We start from the raw sequence: 19,618 nt of genomic DNA on the forward strand, positions 1-19,618 counted from the left end.
TTGTTTTTGTTTTTTTACACTGTTTGGAATATAAAACAGAGCTACACTGACAGCTGACACGTCATTCAGTCATTGGTAACAAAAAGTGACAAAGAGGTGACAGTTTTGTCCTATACATTGATTACAGGACCTATTACAAAGCATCACTGAATGAGCAGTGAGTAAAATTGTTGTGTTCCTATAGTTGAACAGAGCAATAGTTGGAGGTAAGTGTGAATAATGTTAAGCACTCTTTTCTCACGCAAGAATGTTTTCCTAGACAGAGTTGGGGCCGTCTCAGAGGAGTTGGCTTGTTTTTTGTAATCTGTAATGTTTAATTCTAAAACAGAGTATCCTTCTGGGACAATAATCCTCTGGCAATGTCATTCTGAATTTGGATTTATACAAAGGTCAAACAAATAAATCAATAAGTGAAGGTTAACTGGCTGCCCCATCTGTCACTTTTATTATCTGTCTTTCATTAAAAGTACCATGACCTCTAACACCATATGAACAGTGTGCAGTGGTAGTAACGCTTTATTAGCAGGAGGCAGAGTGTGATTAGCCATGCTAAAAATATAATGTATATAATGACAAATTTTCACATATTGGGTACCAATATTGGAGCCAATATCGGTATTGGAACAACCCTTATAGTAATATATCCATGATCATTTCCTGATGATTCTTCTGAAGAAGTCAATATTGGAAGAAAAAAAAAAGATACACTACAGTAAAGTATTAGGAGGTGCTGTCTCCATGGACACATAATGACCAACTGTAAACTAATGACCCTATAGACAAAAGGTCAGTGATTGTCCAAGTGACCCTGGCCTAACTAATGACTCAATTAAACCACTTCTCATCAATACTGGACCTAACAGAGGAGGGAAGGAACAGAAAGTTCCATGGTGTTCCACTTTGTCCTAGTTTCTGTTGGTTTTGCTGTGTCTTTAGGCTCTTGGAGCGATGCAGGAGAGTTTAAGTAGAGCAGCTGTCAGCCTGTATACAGTGCTCTGGTCCTCCAGAGGACCATTCTTCTTATTAACACAACCATGACAGAATCGGCTCTGTGCTGCAAGTGCTGGAATTGGGCTAGAAAAAGACACTGGCCAAAGAAGCAAAATGGATTATTAATATGAGAGAGGTCACAGAATGGCCATCATAGTGTGTACAGGCACACAAAACCACAAGTAACATTACCTTGTGTTTTCACATCACATTTACACTATACAAATAAACAAGGCAGCATCAGTGTGTCTGATTGTTTTTTGTCATAGGAACAGACTGATAACCATGCGATTTCTAATGAAATTAGACTAGTAAATAATTAAAAGTAAACTGACTGACTGGACCTTGGATATACAAATGTAAATGTTCTATAATTGTGCAATTCAGTGCTTTGGCAGTTCATTTTTTACCATATATTATGTAACTCAGTGTCTAAAGGAAGTAGGTGATGCCAATTATAATTTTCATTGCAGAATTTGCAATAAAAATGCCCATATACAATGAGACTGTTGATAAATATAGCACACTGTACTTTGCTGCTCTCTGTATGTTTCAGAAAAAGTCAATGCTGTCTAGTGTTGTGTTGTCCTTTCCCGCTGCCCTCACAGTTGGAACTCCTCTTGTGGACACTTGAATGCTCCCTATAGGACCTCATGTGCACCAGACTGCACAAAGGCCCGTGGTCAGAGAGGAGAGAGGACATGGGAGAGACAGCTCCTCACTGTGGGATAAATAAACACACAGGACGAGTGCCCTGTACATGTGAGCATCAGCAGAGCACTGACCTTGGACTGAGAGGCCACTATAGAAAAACACGCAACAGTTAGCCAGAGGAGGGCTATTCCACTCATACAGGAACTCTGGAGAAACTCTATTGTCATGCATGCACTTTTTAATAGTAGTTGTTGAGTATTTTGTAGGGCTGGTCCAGTATTACATTTTTTTGCGACTACTGATATCCAAGAACTCTCTTTGGTTGGGGCTTAAAGGGATGCAACTAATGCTCATTTAGTAATTTATTTTTCAATAAGTTGACTAATAAATATTTCTACTATGCATTATTTTTTTTTTTTAATACATTGTTATCAACCAAACAAAGGTTAACATATACTGACTGAAGGCTTCCAGATAAAGACAACAATGAATAAAGTGAAATATGCTAAATATCAGAAATAGTAAATTTTTTTTAGACATTCTGATTTAATAATTCTACTGTTCTTATTATAAAAATCTTTTTATACGTGTTTTAGAGTGTGTATATTCCAGATAATGATGACAAAATACAGCTACTGTTCTGGTTTATAGTGGACTAGTCATAGCACAGCATGGTCCACTTGATTGTTGTAAAGTAGGGATGGTATATTAATACTTGGCTATCAGTGTTATTAGAGGATTTCAACAGATATCGGTATCGGTCCGATATTGCAACTGCTCCATTCTCTGTGTGCTCATGTGTCAGTCCCACTTTGTCCTCAATGCCTTTTTGAGAAGACTAAATGAGTCAAAATATGAATTTATATCCCACATAAATACAATGTGTTTTTTAAAAAGGTAATTTTTTTTTTGTTTGAACGTCACTTCACTATTGGTATCTGCAAATATTGGTTATCGGCCATAACTGCAAGACAAACATCAGATCTACTCCGTACACTGAGGACAATATCGAATATCACATGGACACGCAGAGAATGGGGCATAAAACTAATGTATCAGCACAATTTACTATTTATGATACCCTTATATGAAAAAATCCAGCATATTCAATTCTACATTAGCACCTCTATAGTGTACATCCTAAGTTTGACCCAATATCTAAAGTAGAGTACAGAATATTTTTCATAGCCGATTCATATAAAAATATAGAAGGAAATATTATTTTTTTTATATATATAAATTAACTAATGATCTTGACTTCTTAGTGGATGTTGCTGTATGTTTGCACAATGATTAGGCAAAAAAAATGTCTGATACTCTGACTATTCCTGTCTCATGAGGAGGAGGAGGGTTTACCTGGGGGTAGGTCCATGGGGCTGCGTGGAGGCTGGGGCTCTGGGAGCATGGGGCTGTGGTCTTTGGGCACATCTGAGGCTGACTGGGGGGTGGACAGCTGAGCCTCTGCTACACTGGGGGGCTTCTCACCAGACAGGGGCGCTGCGCTGACATCCGCTGGCTGGGAGAAGTCTGCGGAGGAGGAAGAGGAGGAGATACAGCGTCAAAAGAATCAAGGCTGATGCGCATTTGAGTTGAAGGTCGTAAAGGTCACTGAGACATTGTTTTTAAAGTCTAGACATTTGGGCTCCTGTAAACAGCTGGCAGATGGTAACATAACCTAACATTTTGGTTGGCTTAAAGCAGTGTTTTTCAACCTTGTCTGAGTCACAGCATATGTTTAAAGGTCCTATATTACAGAAAATGAAGGTGAATGGAGTTTAAAAACAGTGTAAAAAACAGCACTTCCTGTATTGCCACATAAAACAAGGTGGAACAGAGTGTTTCCTCTTTGTGTTTGTGTGTTAAAAGTTTGAATGAAACAAATACAACTTCAGGTCTGTTTGTGATGAGGAAGGTTTAAGGTTAAGGAGGTGGCATTACACATTAAAACATATCATATTTTGAGCACCTTTTAATGCTATTCGCAGAAAACAACGGCATTAAAATGATCAGTAAGTTACATTTTCGTTTTGGTAGCTCTGAGTCCACCACTTCCCTTGCTCCCCCTTCAGAGCGCTATCATAACACAATCAGCATTCATCCCAGTAACTAAACTACTGCACACTGTATCAGGTTTGTGAAGTTGTAATGTATTGTATCATGTTTTTTCATATTTATGCACAATTGTGGTGTGGGAGCATGGGTCACGTAAGCTTGTGGGGTTGTAAGACAGAATCTTACAATTAACAGTGAGGAGGGTTTGAATAGGTCCCGAGAGGGTGACATGGGTGACATATAAACCTTCTTCAGACATGGTTTTGCTGAGGGAACATTCTAACATGATATAAAGCTTCAAAAAGGTACATTTTTATCTCCTCTTTACAAAAATTCCAAGGTACACCACTCACGAGAACAGGAGTCAGCAAACCTTTTTCTCTAGGGCCCACATTATGGCTCCGGACTGTGATGGGGACCGGGGTCGGGTTGGCCGTATAACAGAATTGTATGACTCTGACGACGCAGATTATATTCTTTGAAAACCTCCACACTTTTGTTATATATGTTTTTGTACTTTAACACTAGCCAACTTTTTACTCTGTGCGTGTGTTGACTGTCACTGTTTGATCTCGAGCTTGTCAGGTAATGACAATTTGGCGGCACATGTAAATATGTCATATAATGATATAAATATAAATACTTCATATAAATATAATTTTTTAAATTGAAAAAATCTACAAAATACAAGATGCAGATGTGTTATTATTTGCCAAAATGTTAAAAAAAAAAAAAAAAAAAAAAAAAAAAAGAGGTCATGACAACTTTTAAGGAGTGTCTCAAACGGCCAGTGCAGGTGTTGGGGGGAAAGGGGCTGGTGGGCCGGTCAGAGGGGTGTGGAGAGCCGGACTTGGCCCGTACACCTTAGTTTGATGACCCCTGCACTAGAACATTACAAAATTAAAAACAAAAAGGGTCCAGAGTTTTCATTTTCCCTTAGTACAGTTCTTTCAATTCAATGATTGTTTTGACTTTTCAACAGGATCTGAAGTTCCTCAAGGCACAAGAAATGATTCAAATAAAAGCCTATGTCAATTTAACTGAAGTTGGACTTTTCTTCTAGGCACATAGCAATACCTCAAGACACACTAGTGCCACAACGAATAAAGAGCTAGCCAGGGCGGTTTCACAACAGCTCCCTTTTGAGACGGGACATACACTACTGGTCAAAAGTTTCAGAACACCCTAATTTTTTTTATTTCAATTCAAGTCATGCAGGTCCAATGAAGAGTATGAAATGGTACAAAGATAAGAACTGAACAGACAGAGGTTAGAAAAAATGTTAAAAGATACAAAACACAAGTCCAAGCTCTGTCAAAACTACCTCAGGAAAAAAGAACAAGATGGTAAAGCTTAAAACCTGGAGTGTCCAGCAGCACAGTGTCCAGACTTAAACCTCATGGAGCTGGTTTGGGATGAACTGGACAGAAGAGTGAAGCAACCGACAAGTGCCACACATTTATGGAAACTTCTGCGACAGACTTGGGAAGAACTTTCTGAACAATATTTGATTTCTATTGTAAAAAGAACGAGTCAGGAGTTTTGGTCAACAGTAAACAGTAAAAAAAAATTGTGAAAAGTATGGTGTTCTAAAACTTTTGACTGGTAGAGTATTTAATACAACAGTGACCAATGTGACCATCTTTTCTACCTTTCCTATCTTTGATTTCCTGGAGAAATGAGTGAAAAGGTGTGTGCAAACATATCAAAAAAAGATATATCATGTAGTTTATGTGATGGTACAGTATCACAGTAATATTGGGGACTGCTCTATCAATATATCATATTTTACTAAATTATTTTGTTACAGCTACAGTTTTGTTGTTTGTTCAGAGGAAGGAAACTTTTTTATGTGACACATTTGACATTTTCACTGTTTTGAAGATTACAATGGGCATGTTTCATATTAACCTTGCACAAGAAGTGGTTTAACAAAGACTTTTAGTATCACAGACATGATTTAGCCTTTATTTTTTTATTGAACCATACTGAATCGTTTTGAAATGTATCGTATCAAACCGGAAGTACGCTGTATTGAGATATGTATCCTATCAGCAGCTTCTTAATGATACCAGCCCTATGAGTGAATACACAGATATTTGTGTTAATTCATGTTCCAGTCCTGTGGTGTTATGTGTAAATGTAGATGAGGACAAATTGAGTAGAATGTGGATTTTGTGATGTGGGATGCAGGATAATGGACTGGAACAAAATTGGATTTTCAATGCATCTATTTTTTATAGATTTAAACAAGAATAGCTACTGTGCCCATCTCAGAGAAGGACATCAACACATTTTACACAAAATTACAATTCAACCACACTGAGACCCGCCCAGGCCTCGCAGCCTTCTCCCTGTACCTGTTCTCCCATCAACTTAACACAGACACAGTAGGTTAGTCCTCCACCTGACCAGGCACAAGATCCTGAGTGTAGTCACCCACTACTCCTGTCAGGTCACCCCAGGGTCAATGAAGACTCAAAGGTGAGGACACACACTTCTAGGGGTGTGCAAAAATATCAAAATATCAATATATCGTATCGTCTAATGTGATGAAAAAGTATTGATATCATGGGCTGCTGTATGGATATATTGCCAAGTCTATTTTTGGTATATTTTACTAAATTATTTTGTTATAGCGCTACAGTGTTGCTTGTTAGGTGACAAAAAACTTGTTTAAGAGACACATTTGACATTTTCACAGTTTTTTAGGACTAAAATATTTGTTAAATCACATCTTGTGCAAAATTCATATGAAACACAAAGACTTTTAGTGTCACAGACATGATTTAGCCTTTACTTTTTATTGAACCGAATCGAACTGAAATATATCGTATCAAATCAAAAGCTCACTGTATTGAGATATATATCGTACCGTGGCCTACGTATCAAGTAGGGATGGGCATGATTAGTCGATTAATCGATAATTGATCATTATCATTTCATTATCATTTCATCGATTACGTACATTTTATTCGACAAATCGAATGTAGGTTGCTGTGTGTAGCGTCACCAAACAGGTCTGTACATGTGTCTCTCTGCACTCAGAAGGAGCGAGACACAAACAGTCCGTCAGTCTGCAGCGTACCGAAGCATAAATGTGTATTTAACGATGATTTGTACAAGAAATTCCACGCTTTCCGTTGCGTTGGGACAAGTGTGAGTCCATGTGCACAGTGTACAAAGCAGCACATATGTTTCTGTGTCCAGTGGGAAAAAGTTTTGTCAGGTGAGAGTCGCTCAATGTGGATGACGAGGCCCCGCCCCCCTCCCCCCGTACAGTGTCCTGGTTTTGACAAACGCAAATATGGTCACACTAACCTGTATTCACCTGAGTCATGTCTTTTAATCCGACAGAAATTGACCGCATCAGCGACACAAGAGCTGTAGTTTTATCTTCGCTGAGTTTATGCAAATTAGCGATGCGGTTTTAAGTTTTGTTTCTGTGAGAGTTGAACAAAACTGAATTAAACACATTATAATGTCAAACGGGCTGATGTGGCTCTAGAGTCGTTACGGTTTATATGTCGTAAAGTTGAATTTATTTATGCAGATTAGTAGTGCAGATAGTAATAATAATGATGATCATTTTAATATAAAAACGTTAATGATTAATCGATAATCGTTAATTCTTCCGACGATCGATTAAGAAAATTTGATCAAATGCCCATCCCTAGTATCAAGGTATGTATCGTATCGGTAACTTCTTAATGATACCCAGCCCTAAACACTTCACACACAAACACATCAAAACCCGGACTAAAGTTGGGACTAGACCTGAATTAGACCCATAGAATATAAATACCATAAAACACGACCACATCAGGACCAAGTTTGAGACTTTGAGACATTTCAAGTGACTGACTGAAGACATGTCCTGCCAATCAATAAGTCGACTAAAGAGATGACGTGACAAACATCAAGAAATCCACTTCTGTATTGACTTAATGTTAGGGTCTGACAATAGATCTTGACAAAACTTTAAAATGATGTAATATTTGCTTGTTAAATCCAGACTGATGTAGTTTTTATACAGAGGGATATCAGTCTGGGCACCACTCTCTCCGATGCACCTCCAGCCAGAACCAAACATTTTCAACCAATCAGATTTGTTTCATTCAGTGACACATGTGAAACAAAGAAGCTCATTGTTCTCCCATTATTTTAAACAAAACCACATTTCTCTCTCCTGATGATGATGAACAGAGTTTAGTCTTTCACTCATTTATTCTGCTCTAATCTCCAATGTTTTTCACTCCTCTGAGATAATTTTGAACCCTAAACAGTTTTCAGTTTCACATTGCACATCTTTCCAAAATGTTGCCAGTTTAGGACAGTTCCAGAATGGGAATGGGAATGATCCCCCACCAGACAGACATATTTGTTTTGATACAGATGGACCATGTGTGTTCCTGATTGGCTAATTCACCTGCCATTCATATCCATCTAAACTTGGGGAGATTCAACAGAGCCCAGACTCACATCTTTGTAAAGTAGGAAGTGTTTGTTCTGAATCCCAGACAAATACAATCAGACGTAGGGTTTGAAATGTGCTATAGGTCAGAGACAGTATAGGAGCCTGCAGTGATGAACAGTGACCCCTACATGACATGACTCATTAGTGTATACATTCAGAGACGCACACATCGTCAGAATGAAAACTCCACTAAGCCCATGAAACAAATGCATGTGTGGAGGTCAAGGCTGTACCTGAGAACGCTGCAGCCCGCCCAGGCTCCAGCGTGTGGGCAGAGCCGCTGAGGAGACCCTGGGGGTGTGGCTGACCGGCCATGGAGACTGAGAGGGGTCAGAGAGGAGGAGTGGGGCAGGAGGGGAGGGAGAGGAGGAGGAGGTGGAGAAGGTTGTAGTGGCGAGGTATTCATAATTCAAAGAGGAACGGGCCAACAACAAGGAGCAGGGACAGAAATAGAGACAAACCATTAAAGTATCCACTGTGCTTTGGAGTATTGGTGTGTTGAAATATTCAGAAGACATGTTTGCTTCTCTGAACTCAGCACTGTTCCTTTCACTCGTTCTCTGATGAAACTAAAGGACTTTTACTATTATGCATAATCACAGTTAAAGCTTAAAGTCACTTTTTTGTACATTATTCATTCACTCCACTCTTGGTGATAAGCTACTACTGTAGCCACAGCGGCTTTGGGGTGGACTGTCTGAAGGGAGGCTGCTAATCCGGACCATGGGCTCCCCTGATTGTTGTTTCAAACCTTTAAGGCTGTAGAACATGTTTTAAACAAACTGCCATTAAGATGACAATCTTTTTAGCACTTTCTTTTTAGTTTCCAAGTACCCCTCCTGCTGAGCTACTGACTCCTAGTAGGAAATAAATATGACATTATTATTATTGAAAGTTTTGTTTGGTCATAATAGTGCAGCTTCATTGAGAAGTAAAAGACAGGGTTTCTGGTGGTTTACTGGTTGTTGGGATCTGTTGACCTCTGACCCACAAGGAGGAAAAGGTGAACCTCAGTGCTCAGTGTAGCACTGAGGTTCACTGAGAATGTAGAGACACTGTGAGCACTGGTCTCCACACAGGAGCTTTAACTAACCAAGCATGATTTAGGTCAGCAATTGCAGAGGCTACACTGAGAAAGTCTGAGTTCCCTCCCTCCTTGGAACCAGACCATCACTCCAAACTAATGCTGAATGATGATACAGCAGCAGAATGTTTTCATGTGTTCTCCAGACCCTCATGAGCTCAGGGTGAACCTGCTCATGTGAAAAACACAGACCACATACAGGTGCAAACAATGCAACACCTCTGGAGACTGAGCTGGAGACACAGCAGACCTTCTGACAGCGGTATGTGTGAGAGTAAGAGCACAAGTTGAGAGAAAAGACTTTGTTCTTGGTAAACTATCCCTGTTTTGAATCTCTTTGTTGTTCCTTGTTCCCTCTCTGGTGTTATGTCTGGTGGACGATAGTTTACCTGCTAACAGGTCGATGTTGAAGGCCTGGTCCAGAGAAGGCAGCCGCACCTCTCCCTGTGGCTCTGAGTGTGACGCTGCCAGCTTCAAACCTGTGGAACACAAAGCACTCAATGACACACTGAGCTGGAGCTAGTGACTGAGTTAAGAGATAAGAGAGACTAAAAGTGACAAAAGAAACAGCAGTGTCTCACCTTTCAACGAGACTGAAAACATCTCCATTCATCACAAATCAAAGCAAAAGCTACACATTTTTAAGTACCATTTGGAATAGTCCAGATCTTTGATGTTTCTCAGATACAACATGTTCATTCATTTTTACTGCAGTTTTTTGGGCAAGTTGTCCAGTATTTATATGACATAATTACTAATTATCATTTCTGTCCTAAAAAATCTAATTTAAATCACAACACACATCAGAAAAATTCCACTTTGGATATTTTTCTGGTTTGTCCCTACCTTCTAAAAGTCAGGTCCCCATCAGCTGAGTGCAGTGTCTGTCTCCCGTGTGCAAGCCTCACTCGGAGAACTCAAAGAACCCCATGTCTCCCTCTCTCTTTCCCTATCTCTCTCTGTCACTTGCTCAATCTCACACACACAAACGCACACATAAAAACACACACACACACACATAGACTGTCCCTCTCTCTCTCTCTCTCTCTCTCTCCAGTCTGAGGCAGCAGTCTGGTCCACTATGACGTCTAGTCTGTCTGGATGCCAACGGTCCCGGGTCTCCTTGCCTGTCTCGCCCTGCACAGTGTTTTGGTTATACTCACGTTATTGGTATTTCATGATCAATTAAGTCACTATTACAAACCACAGACCTACTCTCAACAAATCAAGAAAAAGATCAATTATGAAGCTTTGGACATTTTGAAAACAACCAGTGATTCAAAATGTCTCCCACTGAAAATGATCAAATATTGTAAATTTTTCCAAAACTAATCAAAACAAAATACTCACTGGACAAGTACTGATACTTAAAAACAAATTAAAAAGCACAAAAATTTGATGTTTTTCCAGATTTTTTTCCGAATGGTCTTGATCTATAATATAAGACCACAGTAAGTAATATTAAAAGAGCAAATTTTAATATTATGATGTGTTGAAATTTTCTTCCTATAATCATGATTTTTGTCATAAGGTATTGAGTCTTTTCCTTAGTATGAAAATTGAGTTAGTAAAATGTTGTTTATCTGGGATACATCGTACGCACTTCTCCGATATTTTACAAAGTTGCTGTCTGCTCTGCTCAGTTCAGATGGAGATGATTGACAGGTGGATTAGCCAATTAGAAACATGCACGGTCCAGCCAAACCAAAACGAATGCGGCTGCTTACGAGGAATAAAGAAAAAAAACACAGGAGACTGAAAAAACAAACAAACACTGGTGCAGTTTAGTTCTAGCAGTGTCCACCGAGTGACGTGAGGAGAGCAGACAGGAGCGCGCCCACACACACACACACACACACACACACACAAACACACACAGGAGTGGAGGTGGGGTGAGGGAGGGAGGGGGATACTGTCGCGTTTACAAGGACAAGCTCACAAACAAACCATAGGCAGGGTCACCCATCAACCATCACCCGTCCATGTCATCACCAGCACCCAGCTCTCCTCCAAATAACAACACATCCAGGGGTGACTTGGAGGAGTGAAAAGTGGTTTGGTGGGAGGGTGTGAGAAGTCCTTGTCGGTGGTTCATAGTGACACAGGCGCACATGTTGCCAGAGGAGTACAGCACTGGGTTATGTGAGTGACCCGACAGTGCTTGTCTGCTAACAGCTAAATGTTACACCTGTGAACAGCAAATCTCCTCACACTGCTCTTATCACTGCATCATTCAACACCGACGAAGCTGCACAAGACACACTGACATGTAATCGGTCTAATCTGGTATCTCAAACACTGGAAGAACTTGGAAAAGGTGCAACTTTCTAGTCTGTCTGGGTGCCAATGGTCCCGGTTTGAGATAGGATTTTGACCCTGGGGTGAACATAGCGCTATAGTAAAGTGACCCCCCTTAGGATTTTGACTCCCCTTACTTTATTCTTTAGTAGTTACTTATCTGATCATTATTTCTCATGTCATTTACTTTTATTATATATTACTACATATTCACTTTCTTTTTTTTTTTTTTAATTTTGAGGAATGTTTTGATGGAGAACGACTTGGTAGTTTGTGTAAATGTAACGTATTGTTAAAACTGCATATACATAGCAATCTTGTCACTTTTTATATTGTATTTTACATTGTTATGGTTTTTAGTTTGCTCTGTTCAGATAATCCTGAATCATAATGTCAATTTAGGCAATGGTTTGTAAGAATAACAACCTTGAATTTAGTCATGTTGTGTTATAATAAACATATTGGGGGTCAGATTATTATAGTCATAGGTTTCCTCTATTTAACTATTCAATTGATCAGTCCTGTCTATTTGAACAAGATTCCAAATCATTAGACATCACTTTGATTACCTAACTCATTAATAACTACTTATCTTATTTTCACTAAAATATGTGTTTAAACAACTAAGTCATTTTTAACATTCAAAAACATAAAAAATGCATCTGCGTTCTTCAAAAAACACTTTTAAAAATGTCAATATGTTTTAATTTGCAGATATAGTATTAATGTTCAAAGTTTTTCTATAGAATTCAAGTTCTTTATTAATAAAATATAGATTTTCATAGGGGGGTTAATATTCTACAGGGGGGGTCAACATACCATAGTAGGATTCTGACCCCAGGGTCAAAATACTATATGGTATGTTGACCCCGGGGTCACCTCACCACGGGGTCAAAATCCTACACCACACTGGGTCTCCTAGGCTGTCTGCCCTTACACAGCATGTTGGTTAGACTCACATTATTGGTATTACAGGATCAATTCATCTAATTGACTTGCAATGAATTACTATTCATTGGTTCAAAAGATGCAACTTTCAGACAAACACTTTAAGATGACTGGGGCAAAGTGTGACAGCCACAGACTGTAGACGCTCTCCTGCTAGTGGTGCGTGTTGTTTTTATTTTAATAGTTTGTTAGTTTGTCATATACTGTATGATATGAACATTAATTACAGACTTATCAGGTGCGTTCTTTCCCCAAGGTCAGCTCCAGCTCGTGTTAGCAACAGGTTTGATTGAGAGCACCTTGCTTCTGATTGGCTCTTTGGTTGCTATTGTACACATGCTCGGAATTCCATGTATGGAACTCTGCTCCAAATTAGCTGCATAACTGTTAGTAGATGGATTCTTGTGAGTTTGTGGACAAGATTGATTATGTGCATAGGTTTGTCCAGGCTTATGTTGGCGGGCGGGGAGTATTTAGGTTACCCACTCTGAGTGAATGCTTCTTGTTCTGTGTCTGGGTTAGTCCAGACTCTAACATCTCCACAACTCGTGTAATCTGATACATTACAAACATTTCACATGGAAATCTGTGTCCCTCTGATTGGTTCTTATGTAATCCTGTTGAGCAGCAGAGACAATGCTGACACTGGCCTGCCACAAACACTTCACATCTCCTCCTGTTTGTATGGACACTTCAGACAAGCACATTATGTAAGAGCACGGAGCTCATTGTATACTGTGTGTGTGGAGGCGTGTGTGACCCTGGACACACGAGGTCATCTGGGGACACTCGCCCCCTGGTAAATATGTGCCAAGGGACACATCAAGCATTTATATATACACTGACATGTGATGAATGATGTTTTTACATCATGCTCTAGAGGACCTGCAGGTGGATTTCCTCCAGCAAGTTCTTGACAAACCAGGACAATATTTTTATAAACTGCAATTATCACAATGCAACGATGAGAAGACTCAAATGGATCCAGAAAACGAGTAGCACTCATCAGATGATGAATGGTTTCCAGACAGGAGCAAAATGGTGTCTGTTCATAAGAGGACTGAATGGTAATATCACCTTGAGAATCTAGTCTGACCTCTGAATCAAATGTCGGAGATACACTGTGCAATATTTTCGATCATTTCACTCAGCCCCAGCTCAAACTGTACAACCAAATCTCAGGGTTTAAAAGTTCACAGTTCACACTTCATGTTCTCACACTATAAGATCTGATGCTCGGTGCAAAACCCTCATAAGAGGCGACTGGATTTCAAAAAGGTTTGTTATTCTTGTGACCTATGACTGCCGATCGGGAGCTGGTCATGAGGCATTAATTACTTCTTTTTACCACATGTATACTACGTGAAGCACGACACATGATTAAGCCAAAAGTCGGCCCGATCCCAAAAACAGTCGCACGAGTGAAAAATCGTCTCAAAAAGGGCCAAAAATTGGTCAGTGTGTGCCCGGGTTAAGTGGGAGTGGGTCTGTTAGTACTTGGATGTAAAACCCACCTTGCCCACTGTGAAAGTGTTGCGTGAGTGGGTGCTGGTGGCTGGAGGGGCTGATGGTGCAGACTGGCAGCCTCACTCCCTTGAGTCTACCCAAGGGCAGCTGTGGCTACAATAATATTTAAAGACCAGAGTGTGCAGTGCATGAATAATGCTCTGTAAGTGTCTTTGAATGTCCAGGAAGTTCTATTTAAATCAAATATTATTAATAACATATATTAGCATTACACTGACTGTTGCGATTCTCATTTTTTTTTTTTTTTTTTTTTTGCTGTAACTAGCAGATTAAAATTGATTCCAAAAAGTGTAAAACTAAATATATCCATAGCTGCACACATAACTGCCTCTGAAACTACAAAGCACAAAAAACACACACAAAAACAAACTGATGTCTGTGCACGTGAACCAAACTTGATGCTTCCAGACAGTGCTGCGGAGATGTTCCACTTCACTGGCACATGCTCGGGTCGTCACTGGGCCTTAGAGCCAGTCTGTGTCCCCTACACGACCCCGTCTTAGACCACAAGCTCAAAAACACACATTCATCAAGAGTGAAGCCACGCTGGCACTGTGTAATACAAGCTCATTAAACAGACAAGCCTCCAGTTAACTACTACTACTTAGATCATCCACCAGTGGAAACATGTGCCTCAGACCCAAAGCAGCCAAGAGCCCAAAATGTAATTAGAATTATGCAGGTCATTAAAGGTCCAATATGACACAAAAATGATTCTTCTGAGCTGTAAGTCGTGTTCTAATGCTGTTACTCCTCAAAAACACACCTGGACTTGTGTTTTGTTTCATTCACACTTGCTCGAGTAAACCTTTATTATTAGTCTGTCTGCATCTCCAAACCCCAAACGCTCTGTTCCAGATTGTGATGTCATGAAGTGGTAGATTTGTGAGTTAAACATGTGTGAATGAACGAAACACAACTCCATGTCTGTTTGTGATGAGGAAACAACATTGATCAGAAAATAGTGTAGTGTAAAATGACTTGAAACACACACAAAAATACAAAAACACAAAAGTACAAGGCACCTTGTAATAGTCAACAATTCTTTACTCAATATTAACATTTTGCAAACCCAAAACTACTTTTTATGATACATGAATATTTGTATAGTCCACCTACTGTATAAAAAATGTAACCTATCTCTGTAATGAAGGGATTTTCACATAATAAAGTAACATTTGTCTTGTAAAAGCAAATAATGAGATGTGTGTGCTGTATGCATCTAATCACAAAGCATTTTTATTGTCTGTGAACCAGGAAGTAAATCTGGTGCCCTACTAGCATTCTCTGGTCTCTGAAACTTGTGTAAAGTGTTTATGAACTTATCATGGTAAATAATGGTGGCTCAGAAAGTACTAGGAAAGTCAAGAAAATGATTTGTTTTTATTTTAAATAAATCTTGACTTAGAGTGTCAAAGAAAGTTAGAAGAGGCGTCTAAAAAACGGTTGATTCAACCTGCTCTGTGATAAACAGACAGATCAACATGTGTCCTCTGCCTGAACCTCCGCTGTAGCCTGCGGAGCCTTTGCCCTTGCTCGGCCGTATAACGCTGCGTCTGCGTCTCTCTGTCTCTGTCCACTGGAGGACAGGGGTCACCCGGAGGACAGCTCATCCCCGATTACTCTGTTTGGGTCAAGTCATCTGGAGGAGCGTGCAGAGCCCAAACTGGGGTAAGGGGAGATTGAGAGAGGCTGGTTTCCAACAGATAAAAAGCTCCAAGCTTCTCAAAAGAAGGCGGTTTATCAACTTTGGTGAAAAAATAAAACATAAACAAACTAATTTGACTATTTTTTTTCTTGGTCGGGCAAATTTTCTGGGGTTTTGTCCTTGTTGTTCAGATGTTCAGTATCTCTGAATATGTTTTAACTGACTAAAATACATAATTATGCCATTTATCAGGTTAAGCCCTGATTTAGAATGTCAAATGTTTGAAGTAATCATCGCATAATCTTACTGCCAAATATATTCCAAAAACACACTCATACATTCATACAAGGTAAGGTGGGTGAAGTGTTGTACAATAAAGAAGAGCAGGTCAAAGGAGATTCAAAATTGTGCAAGTCATCACCGAAATCATGATTATCTGAAACAATTATTAATGTAGTGTGTAAAGTTATCCTGGAGAAGACACTTGGTTTCATTTATGAGTAATGTTTAGTGAGAGGGAGAGCACAGCTGGCTCACACCACCCTTGGGTGCTCTGTGTCCATTATGTCAGTATGTCTGCCACACCTCCAGTGTGTAGCCCTAGATCAGACTGGAGTGAGGGGACGCTACTGCGGGTGTCTCAGTCCTCCTGGGACTTTGGGCTGTCCTTGTCACTATCACAGCACTGCTGATCCAAACAGTGTCATCACACACCAGAGACAAGACACGGCTCTTCTCAAGACAATCTATGACTATTGTATTTATATTTACATTTACATCACAATTCATTGTCTAGTTTGTGAAATCAACTCTGGAGTTTTTAAATGTGCTCTATATCACATTTCAGGGGGATAGTTCATCATCTGCCTGGTCTCCATGGAAATGTCATTACTTTGCCTGAAATATTGTGCAGTATGAGCTTAAATTTATCTCTATGGACAAAAGCAGGTCATACCACCAAGCCAAGTTACAGGTCAGATCAGTGGGGAGGCGAGTCAGCTCATACTTAGGATGCATGTTTTTGAATGAATGCAGATGATTCTGTTTAATGCCATAACGTGGAGCATTCCCTTAAGTCATTATAGTCATTTTCCATTTGTGTGATAGTTAAACGTGCACTTATACACTTAAAGACATGTCTGAACACCACTTCTGCTGGACTGAAGTAATATTGTCTGAATATTATTATTAGGATAAGACACATTCCTGGTTGTCATTATAACCCGCTCTCAGCGCTGATATACCTTTGTTGATGTGTTGAGTTTAGATTATGTAATGGACAGAGCTTATAGAAAGAGAACATGAAAAATGTATAGAGCAAACCCCAGCTCCCAGCCTGAGTGCAGCCGAGTACAGCCCTGTGTGTGGGAGGAGTACACTGTGTCCTCTTCTTAAGTGCTGTGAAGTATATAGAATGTAATCACATGCAAGAAACTTCAGAGGTCTTTGAAAAAAAAAAAAAAAAAAAAAAAAAAAAAAGCATATTTAACCTAAGTCCATATGTGTGTTGTCTGTGAGAAGGTTAAAGTTAAGAGGAGTCCACAGGTTAGAGGTCTCTTTGCTGAAAGAGCGTTCACCTTAGAAACTATGAAAAGTCTGGGATTGTTCAGACGATATTTTGGCAAACTCTCAGAAATGTGTCAAAGGTTCTTGTGAATCTTGGTTGAGTTTCAGGTATTGCACAAATGTGGAGAAATGGAGAAATGTAATACTATGTACTCATTTGGAAGATAACAGCGGGCTTATCTTCTTTTTACTTTGAATCCGCACTTTTTGCATGCCTTTTGAAACATGTACATCTCTAAAATAACTGTAATATCCACAGCTTTTTTTCATATTCAGGCATCATTTACATTCCAGTGGTGGAAAGTAACAAAAGTACAAGAAATGCAAAGTACTGCATTTAAGTCACATAAAAGAATTGTGCTTAAGTATTTCACAAAGGATTCTTTTAGCTTTTACTTCACTACATTTGAGAGCAAGTGTCTGTATTTTCTATTTCACTACATTTTTCACGGGACTGAAGAGTAAAAAGTATATTTGATATAATTTGAGGAGTTATTTTTAGCACATTCATGGTGACATCATGACTGAAAGTTCCAAGAGTTTCGGCTTTGAGGAAACATAAATATATACATTTAATATATAAAAGAATTAGAACTTTTTAAGAAATTCATCCATACTGCTACTGTTCAAAAATCTGCACAATTCTTTAGAAATATTACCACATTTATTTAAGACTTAAAGAGTAAAAGTGATCATATTTCACACAGACTGGAAGAACTGTATGTACAACAGGTATATGCATCTATATTTTTTACTTAAATTTGAGTACTTCATCCACCACAAGTCGTTCACTGCAGAATGAAGCTCTGACTGCTGCCAAACCACAATTTCATTTTTATTAGAGTTAATCCACCACCACCCTCTCTCAACTCTTCCCAAAAACGAAAGCGTAATACATTTTATTTTGACAAAGAGGCGTCAGAACTTTATCATCTGAGGAATATGCTAATGTGGCTAAGCTGTAAAACCAACTGACTGTGCTAACTGCCAAAAATGAGCAGTAACAATATCTGTGGAAGCTCAGGCTGGAGTGTGCAGGGGAAGCTGACAGACAGAGAGAGAGAAAGTGACATAATATCAGTAAAGGTGCACTATGGATTTTTTTTTTTTTCCAATTAAAGCTCAAAAACACATTGTCAAACAGGGATTCTTACTATGAATGCGTTCGCCTCTCCAGAGATCTGACATGTGACTTGGCTTGGTGGAGTCACCTTCTAGTCTCCATGGATCTACACTCCAAGTTTAGACAAACCTTCTAAAGTAATGATTTTCTTATAGTAAATGATACCAGCGTAGTCAAAAGTATTGAAAATCAAATACTAATTGAAACTAAAACACAGAAATGAAGCTTTCCTGAATTCTTACCATGGGGTTCCACGAGTGGTTGGCTGCTTTTGTGGCTACCTGGCTCACACTCGGAGCAAAGTTTGAAACTTTTAGTTTTTTCAGCACAGTTTTAACGAACCAAGAAGGGCAGCGTGTGCAGTTCAAAGGACATAAGTAAGGGACTGGTGGATTTTGTGAAATGAGTTGTTTGTCTTTCCTGTATCCATGGAGACTGTGCAAGAGACTAGCAAAGGAACTACCTATGCACATTTGAGTTGGTACAGGTTTTTTACACCATATGTGGCAGCAAATGCGGCAGAAGACCTTCCAGAGGAAATACTTTAAGAACAAGGCCTTTCCTGTTGTGGCCTTTCCTGTTGTGTTCACCTGGCGCCCCCTGGAGGCTGCAGGATACAGAGAAGGAAGACTTTTGGCTCTTCCTCAAACTGCCAACACAGATCTGCTGAACCTCCCTGACCAGTCCTCCTTTTACACTGCATTGAGACCTTTGACTGAGACAAAAAGATCACTGAAACATGTAGTGGACATGTTGCAGCAACATTAACTGCAACAGTTTGTTGCAGCAAAACTTGACTTTCCCTCAGGATCAATAAAGTATCTGTCTGTCTGTCTGTCTGTCTGTCTGTCTGTCTGAATAGTTGAACAGAATTATCTTGAGCTGTATCAGAACAAGTGTAAGACAACACATACAATAAAGTATTCGCCCATGGACCACTATGGAACCTACCCGGACCACTGTGCGATTACATAGATATAAGGGCTCATGGGAATATCAAATATAAAATACTATGATTTAAGGTTAAATATAACCCTAAATATGTATACCTTTGACTAGAAGTATTAGTACATGTGAGTGAAGTATCTTGCCCAAGGACACAAAAACAGTATGTGTGTGGGCTGCCCTCTAGTTAAAGTGTAAATAAAGTCAGCCCTCAACACCACTGTCGCCTATTGTCAAACGATTTTTTATAGATGGAATGAAAACGTGCCCAAACTTTTGATTCCAGGTAAAGCAACACAATCTCCA

General features: G+C 39.4%; 1 protein-coding gene across 8 annotated transcripts in view; it reads right to left on the bottom strand.

Annotated features, from left to right (window-relative positions):
* The window catches only part of LOC110165553 (microtubule-associated protein 4), a 171,525-nt gene that overhangs the window by 73,069 nt on the left and 78,838 nt on the right, over positions 1-19,618 (bottom strand). For all 8 annotated transcript variants that reach the window (XM_055150708.1, XM_055150711.1, XM_055150712.1 and 5 more), the window contains 2 exons: positions 9,647-9,736; positions 3,001-3,171 (listed from right to left, as the gene is read on the bottom strand). In XM_055150708.1, the coding sequence (XP_055006683.1) occupies positions 3,001-3,171; positions 9,647-9,736 (261 nt within the window). The remainder of the gene's footprint in view (positions 1-3,000; positions 3,172-9,646; positions 9,737-19,618) is intronic.

Source organism: Boleophthalmus pectinirostris, unplaced genomic scaffold (assembly GCF_026225935.1).
Source record: "Boleophthalmus pectinirostris isolate CB_2022bp ecotype Guang Dong unplaced genomic scaffold, ASM2622593v1 HiC_scaffold_15, whole genome shotgun sequence".
Lineage (NCBI taxonomy): Eukaryota > Metazoa > Chordata > Actinopteri > Gobiiformes > Gobiidae > Boleophthalmus > Boleophthalmus pectinirostris.